The sequence below is a fragment of the Salvelinus namaycush genome, chromosome 26 (assembly GCF_016432855.1).
Source record: "Salvelinus namaycush isolate Seneca chromosome 26, SaNama_1.0, whole genome shotgun sequence".
NCBI lineage: Eukaryota > Metazoa > Chordata > Actinopteri > Salmoniformes > Salmonidae > Salvelinus > Salvelinus namaycush.
Genome location: NC_052332.1, coordinates 217,584 through 226,175, shown reverse-complemented (window position 1 = coordinate 226,175; position 8,592 = coordinate 217,584). Strand labels below are relative to the sequence as shown.

General features: G+C 42.2%; 1 protein-coding gene across 1 annotated transcript; it reads right to left on the bottom strand.

The window, feature by feature from the left end:
• Positions 1–1,361: 1,361 nt before the first annotated feature.
• Positions 1,362–8,275, bottom strand: LOC120021626 (dolichyldiphosphatase 1-like). Its single transcript, XM_038965432.1, has 8 exons — positions 8,001–8,275; positions 6,703–6,803; positions 6,288–6,372; positions 3,528–3,627; positions 3,301–3,399; positions 2,976–3,104; positions 2,656–2,745; positions 1,362–2,542 (listed from the first exon to the last, which is right to left on the bottom strand). The coding sequence occupies exons 1-8, from the start codon at positions 8,074–8,076 to the stop codon at positions 2,506–2,508; spliced, it is 717 nt and encodes a 238-aa protein (XP_038821360.1). The 5' UTR covers positions 8,077–8,275; the 3' UTR covers positions 1,362–2,505.
• Positions 8,276–8,592: the final 317 nt, after the last annotated feature.

The window sequence follows — 8,592 nt, the reverse complement described above, 5'->3', positions numbered from 1 at the left end:
TTCTTCTTACCAAACCACATGACCTTTGTTTTGAAGGTGTTCAGAACAAGGTTAAGGGCAGAGAACACTTGTAGGACACTAAGACCATTTTATTGTAGAGTGAAAATGTTGTATTTTGCATGGTAAAAAAATCTGAGTGGCCGGTACATTTAAAATCTACCTGCCAGTGGCCGGTGGACCAAAAAGTTCCTTTTAGGCCCTGTTCATGGTCATGCTGGTCATGGCTAGAAGGGATACAGCTTTTGTCAAATTAATGTCAAAAGTTGAAATTTTTTGCATTTTATCTAACCCTTTTCCTAACCTTTACCTATTTATTTTTTAAATGTTATTTAACCTTCAACTTTCAGCTAATTATCCAAACCTACTACGTTAATTCTCCTAACCTGCTGCATAAGTACTCCGAACCTGCTACAAAAAAGTTTTTTAAAAAGCTGGATCCCATCTAGCCATTACCATGTTTCATCACTGTACCGCTGAGAAGTGGACCTAATTTATAGAAAAGTGGGCCTGACATGTAGTACTCCGACTCGGGGATTTGTTCTTCATTACACAAATAAACAAAGAAATAACTTGACAGAATGAATATCATTCATGATGACATGTCCAAGTAAATTGATAAATTGACAACTTGGGCTGAGTTACCCAAAAGCATTGTAGCAAGATAATTTAGTTTAAATGGAATTAAGATGGACAAAAGATATTAGTTCTACAATGCTTTTGGGAAACAGCCTAAGGCAGGTACACCCTCCCAACCTCTTCACCCCTTGACACATCACATCAAGATCGGAAGACCATGATAATTTTATGGTGTGCAAATTTGATATCAGACAAGGTCTGATTCATGCAAATTGTTCACTGGGGGGATTTGACCAATGGTATACATCATTGAATTTGACTGGCATAGTTGATGATCGGGCCGCAAACAACCCCTGGTCTAAAAGCCATAATGTGGTTTCTTACAGTGCATTTCTCCTGAACATAGTCATGTTAACATAAGTTGAACATCTTATTTATGTGACATACTTGTGTATGATCTCTGTGCAGGTAGGTTCTACCTAAATGTCCAAATAATCCAAAATGACCTTCAGGATTGCATAATGATTCTTACATTGGCTCTCTTTTTAATTTACTATCATTCACTGAAGAATTGGAGGGGGGGGGGGGGGGGGGGGGGGGACATACAATTTTAGATAAACACTATTTATTCAGCCTGATATGGGTTACACAAAATGATAATCTAAGAGAACTACTTCCCTTTATGGAGTTAATGACATGACAATTCCAAATCAGCTTTTAACCTTCACCAGACAGCCTCAAACATCAGCTCTTGCATTTCCGAGGAACACAGCATTAACACATGCTACAGGTTGACCTGCGGTTTAATAAAAAATAAAAAAATAAAATTAACATTAATAACATTTCCCCTCAGCAGTCATATCATTTGTTTTTTCACCAGATGATATGGAATGTTTTGAAAAGACCGGTAAAAAGAAAGTTAGGAACGACAAGTGTTAAGCCACTGTTTCATGTTCTCTAGAACCGCAAAAAAAAGGAAAAATATAAGTCCCAGGTTTGTGCTACTGGGGTGTCAGACATGCAGGGAGAAAGGGGTTAAGAAAACACTCCTTCGCTCCCTGTGTGGAAGAGGAATAGAAAAAGAACAGAGCCCTTTTATGTTATGGCTCGTTTCTCTTCTTCTGCATCATCTCAAACATAATCGAGACCTCAAGTTGTACAGAAGGTACACTAGCCTTGGCTTGTACAGTATGTGAGTGCTTAAACGCCTGCAAGTCCATTTTGGAACCGAATACATTGGGCTGACAAGATGTATCAGAGGGGGAAACGGGGGTCTTTCACATGTAAATAGTGTTAACCCCACCACCCACCTCTCATGTAAATAGTGTTAACACCCCCACACACTTTTCTCTTTAATTTGAACAAAGTACACATTTTTTATATATTACATGTTATACCAGAGTTTTAAAAATGGTTCTCTTTTCTGTAATACAAGACCAAAAAAACAAACAAGGGTTTACCCCACCAATCTCATATTTCCCCCACCAGCAAACCCCCCAAAAAAGTCACAAATTTCATGCTGTATTAACACCAGCCAATGTTGTGTTAATTGACAAGAGCCCTCTGTTGGTTTCTGAAAATCTCTTTCTTACAGTAAATGGTTACTGTCTGTGTGTGAGTTTACAGTTAAAGTATATATTAATTTATCATTAAATAGTATGCCTCTTTCACGGTCTTGTATGCGTCGGGGGAGCATTTGGGCAAGCTGTACAAGGAGAGGGATGTGGACGGACTTGCTCAGGCTGCAGGCTCCGGGCCGAGTCCTGGCACTCTCTTTAGGTCCACCTGTAAATGGGTTGGCCCTTTTTTCATTGCAACCAGGTCAGTCCAGAAGATGATTCTCCAGTGTGTTTTTTTATGAGTGTGTGTGTGTGTGCGTGTGCATATGTGTGTGGTCCTTTACTCAGTTTCACCAAGGAACTGCTACGATCACTGAAGTTTTGTTCCAAGCTTCCGTTGTCGGTTTCTGGAGGATAAGCAGACATTCAAACCATTACTAAACATGGTTGAAAACATCTCAATATGAAGTCACAGATTGCTGTCCCACCTAATGTGGTAATTCAAATATATATGACTCACCTTGCCTCTGATCTGGTCACCGTGTACTCAAACCACAGGATGTTGGGGATCAGGCTTGTGTCCCTCACCAGAAAAAACTCTGATATCGGCCTGTCAGCAGTCAGGGTTTGGGAGAGAGGTGGGACAAAGTAAAACATTTTAAAAACAATAGAAAAAAGACATAATATCAAATGAAAAACATCAGTTTCACTGAGAATCTGTATCTAGTAACTACAGTGCATTCAGCCCAAATCTGTGCCAGGCTCTGATGGCTTACTTTCAGCTAAGCTTGTGTGCCCCCCCCCCCCCCCCCCCTCCTGAGAGGTGTCCCCATTCTTTACCATGCTGCCATCTTGGGGAATAGCGGTGTCAGCACCTCCTGTGTGAAGAAGAACCAGACTACTCCAATGGTGCTACCGGTCACTCCCCCGTAGAATACCTGACTCCAGGTGTGGTACAACAGGTAAACCCTGAGAAAGGGAGAAAAAATAATAATAATATTGCACAATTTTGGGGTTGAGCTAATTACGACAGTTATTAACAGCAAAACTATTTGAGGTTGGACCAAATTGAGCAACTGTGTCATTGCTCTAAAAATACATTCAAATCAAGATTTTTCATATATAGTCTCCTCCTTCGCTCCATTGTCATCCCTTCCGCCCTCACCTGCTGTATGACACAGAGAAGGCCACACCTAACAAGGTGATGGACAGTATATGTCTCCACAGCAGCTCCACACAGCGAGCGTTGTTCGTTTGATGCATTCTAGACATGGGCAAAGTGCGTCAGCCAACATCAAATGTCACGTATGAATAATGACTATGAAAAATAATTATTTTTGTGACCATTTTTTCATTTTTTAAGAAATGTTGTCTGGGAGAGAAGTCACTCACCTTAAATAAAGAAAAAGAAAGAAGTAAACAACAAAAAACCAGATGAACTGGGAATGACTGGAGGGCATCCCATACTCAGTGGTCAGGGTTGCGTGAGCTCCTGGAAAAATATTGGGGAAGAGAATAGACATGGGGTTAACCACATGCTACGAAATGAATCACAAATAGATGCTTTAGGCCGTGGCCAGACATATGGATGATATTAAAACGGATGAAAAGCAAATGCCTTCGTCAATGTCCATTTTCGTTTGTCAAAAGTTTAATTGAACTTTTGATGGACAGTCGGGCGAATTTCGTATGTAAGAACGACGGGCAAAACTGTAGATACTTCCAATTCCCCTCCACTGTCCATCAACATATAGGCCCCGTAGAAAATCCATTGGCTCATCTGTGTTTGACAGATACAAAATCGGTGTCTGGCCGGGCAAGACAAAACCTATTCCCCCTCGGGAGACAAAGGATTTGGCATGGGTCCTCAAAAAGTTATACATCTGCACCATCGAGAACATTCCGACTGTTTGCATCACTGCCTGGTATGGCAGCTGCTCGGCTTCCGACCGCTAGGTACTACAGAGGGTAGTGCGAACGGCCCAGTACATCACTGGGGCCAAGCTTCCTGCCATCCAGGACCTTAATACCAGGCAGTGTCAGAGGAAGGCCCTAAAGATTGTCAGACTCCAGCCACCCTAGTCATAGACTGTTCTCTCTGCTTCCGGAGCACCAAGTCTAGGTCCAAGAGGCTTCTAAACAGCAGCTTCTACCCCCAAGCCATAAGACTCCTGAACAGCTAATCAAATGGCTACCCAAACTATTTGCATTGCCCCTCTTTTACACTGCTGCTACTCTCTGTTGTTATTATCTATGCATAGTCACTTTAATAACTCTACCTCAATTACCTCGACTAACCGGTGCCCCTGCACATTGACGGGTACCCCCTGTATATAGCCTCGCTATTGTCATTTTACTGCTGCTCTTAATTTGTTTTTTTGTTTTTTTTACTTATCAGGTATTTTTATTAAAACTGCATTGTTGGTTAAGGGCTTGTACCTTTCACTGTAAGGTCTACCTGTTGTATTCGGCGCATGTGACAAATACAATTTCATTTCACCTAGTGTACAGTCATCGCCAAAAGTTTTGAGAATGACACAAATATAAATTTTCACGTCTGCGACCTGTTTGTATGATGGCAATTTGTATATACTCAAGAATGTTATGAAGAGTGATCAGATGAATTTCAATTAATTGCTAAGTCCCTCTTTGCCATGCAAATGAACTGAATCCCCCAAAAACATTTCCACTACATTTCAGCCCTGTCACAAAAACTATATGTTGATGGACATGTCAGTGATTCTCTCGTTAATAACACAGGTGTGAGTGTTGACGAGGACAAGGCTGGAGATCACTCTGTCATGCTGATTGAGTTCGAATAACAAACTGAAAGCTTCAAAAGGAGTGTGGTGCTTGGAATCATTGTTCTTCCTCTGTCAACCATGGTTACCTGCAAGGAAACACGTGCCGTCATCATTGCTTTGCACAAAAAGGGCTTCACAGGCAAGGATATTGCTGCCAGTAAGATTGCACCTAAATCAACCATTATCGGATCATCAAGAACTTCAAGGAGAGCAGTTCAATTGTTGTGAAGAAGGCTTCAGGGCGCCCAAGAAAGTCTAGCAAGCGCCAGGACGGTCTCCTAAAGTTGATTCAGCTGCGGGATCGGGGCACCACCAGTACAGAGCTTGCTCAGGAATGGCAGCAGGCAGGTGTGAGTGCATTGGCATGCACAGTGAGGCGAAGACTTTTGGAGGATGGCCTGGTGTCAAGAAGGGCAGCAAAGAAGACACTTCTCTCCAGGAAAAACATCATGGGAGAGACTGATATTCTGCAAAAGGTACAGGGATTGGACTGCTGAGGACTGGGGTAAAGTCATTTTCTCTGATGAATCCCCTTTCTGATTGTTTGGGGCATCCGGAAAAAAGCTTGTCCGGAGAAGACAAGGTGAGCGCTACCATCAGTCCTGTATCATGCCAACAGTAAAGCATCCTGAGACCATTCATGTGTGGGGTTGCTTCTCAGCCAAGGGAGTGGGCTCACTCACAATTTTGCCTAAGAACACAGCCATGAATAAAGAATGGTACCAATACATCCTCTGAGAGCAACTTCTCCCAACCATCCAGGAACAGTTTGGTGACAAACAATGCCTTTTCAAGCATGATGGAGCACCTTTCCATAAGGCAAAAGTGATAACTAAGTGGCTCGGGGAACAAGACATCGATATTTTGGGTCAATGGCCAGGAAACTCCCCAGACCTTAATCCCATTGAGAACTTGTGGTCAATCCTCAAGAGGCGGGTGGACAAACAAAAACCCACAAATTCTGACAAACTCCAAGCATTGATTATGCAAGATTGGGCTGCCATCAGTCAGGATGTGGCCCAGAAGTTAATTGACAGCATGCCAGGGTGGATTGCAGAGGTCTTGAAAAAGAAGGGTCAACACTGCAAATATTGACTCTTTGCATCAACTTCATGTAATGTCAATAAAAGCCTTTGACACTTATGAAATGCTTGAAATTATACTTCAGTATTCCATAGTAACATCTGACAAAAATATCTAAAGACACTAAAGCAGCAAACTTTGTGGAAATTAATATTTGTGTCATTCTCAAAACATTTGGCCACGACTGTATATTTGATGCACAGACACACTTTTTATTGGTGTATGTACTGGGTAACTGCAGTAAGTGGCTTGTCACTTTCCTCACCTTCACATGGGCGGGGCTCCCTTAAAATATGCTTCAGCAGCCAGTTCACCCCTTCGTTCAGTACGAGCCCACCGAAGAAGGAGATCTATGAAAGAGGAATGGGAAAAGGATTAGGTGTGATAATTTGCTTAAGTCCACACTGTGAATGGATACAGCTTTTAGAAAGGTGCTTACAGTAATGCATCTTTCAATATTACCCTAATCTTTAATATTAATGGCCAATGATAATCTAATCTATATGACCTTGTACAAGCATTTCTGTATGTAGAGTTCTAGCATGCGTCATGTGAATGTGACACGTGTCCTGTCCTCATTTAGTGGTCCAGCAGGGACTTGGGTAGCCCATTTGGGACCTCTTATGGATTTCTGTAATAGAGGTCCCATATGGGGCAAGGATCTGGGTTATATTACTTACCGTGTGCAGTTCACGCTTGAACACTATGAGGGTGACAAATCCCACAAGGATCACTATGGGTAGCAGGCTGGTGTAGGCCAACAATTGTCCCGTCAGATCACCTTTGGGGAAAAAAATATAATATAAACAATCCCTTTGCAAGACAATTTGAACACTCGGGAGGGGCTCCCAAGTGGCACAGCGGTCTAAGGCACTGCATCTCAGTGCCATCACTACAGACCCTGGTTCGATTCCAGGCTTTATCACAACCGGACGTGATTGGGAGTCCCATAGGGTGGCGCACAATTGGCATTGGCCCAGCATCGTCCGGGTTAGGCCGTCACTGTAAATAAGAATTTGTTCTTAACTGACTTGCCTAGTTAAATAAAGGTTAAATAAAATAAATACAAATTCAGGGGAATGTACAGTGGGGCATGGGGATATTTAGGTTGTGGAGTGGCTACCTATCTAGTATGCTATGGCAGAGTTCTCATGCCTTTACCAATACACTTACTGTCAGATCAGTGATGATTGAAGGAGAAGGGGCATGCATCAAGCAGCAGTTACATTCTCAATGCCTGGATATTATACAGCAAATTGTTAAGTTAAATATTCAAACGCCATTAATGTAGCTTGTTTAATTGCATGATGATGAGATTAATTTTGTATCAGCACCCACATGCCATTACAATGGATGCAGGGTTAGTTTGCCAGCTAGCTAGTTGGTTAATATGAGTCTATAGCTAGCTTAGCTAGCTAGCTAACGTCAAGGTGTGTATACATTACAAATGATCAATTTGCGTGAGAAAAGAAAAGGTACACAACCTACATATAGTTTGGCCATTTTCTAGGCTTGGAAGGCGTAACCTTGCTAGCCAATTTACTACCGTAGTGTCTTTCAGCTAACTAGCTACTTTGCGATCAACAAAACATAGTTGGCTATACCGGGCCAGTAACTAGTCAAGTAGGAAATTATACCCGAAAAACTTTAAACTACATTTTATTCTGGGCATACGCTGTTTCATGACCATTTAAGTTCAACATTTTATGTAGCAACGCAAACTCGAACTAGTTAACTTGGCATTGTGGACAACTTTTCCAACTGCGCATGCGGAACTGTCACACTATTTGGCAGTTAATGTTAGCAACGTTCTCTGAGGAGCTGTGTATATGCTTTTTATTGTCTCACTATTTGGCAGGTCACGTCGGTCGTGCCAATTCAATCGCAAAACACCCCACGATATCTTGCAGATTACCAAAGCATCGAGTATCTATCAGACAAATGTAAAATAATAATAATGACTAGTCAATACACTTACCAGCAGGGAACTCTACGTGGGTTAGAGATATCGACCGCCATCGAGGTGGTACCGAGCAGTGTTCTTCCGACGCCATTTTACCCGGACACCGGGCAATGTGGATCAACGAATCAAAACGTAATACCAAAGTCCGTCTAACCAATACGAAACACAATCCCTTCAACCATTCACAATACTCGAACAAACCTGTACTGGAATATAAAGGAGGAGTTATCGTCCAAAGAGGGGGTTCGATTAATCCCGACCGGGGCCCGTGTAGTACTGTTTTGAATCTGCTGAAAATGAATTGCATTAGATTTGGAACCGGGCTGCTTCCTGGGCGTGAGCCAGGTGGTCTGTTCAAAACCCACAGCAATATCGGTTCGAAACAAAAGTGATGTAATTAAGCACGTGTAGTAACGCCGTGTTCAAAACCACTGGGAACTCAGAAATCTCGGACTTCTGTGAGTTCACGACATCTCGGAATTCCAATTCGGTAACTCGGGGCACTTTATAGAGCTCGACTTTCTGACCTGAAAATGACTGACGTGATTCAACCTTTTTTTATGAGTTTCCAGTTGTCTTGAAAGCACCATCATTACTAGGATTCTGT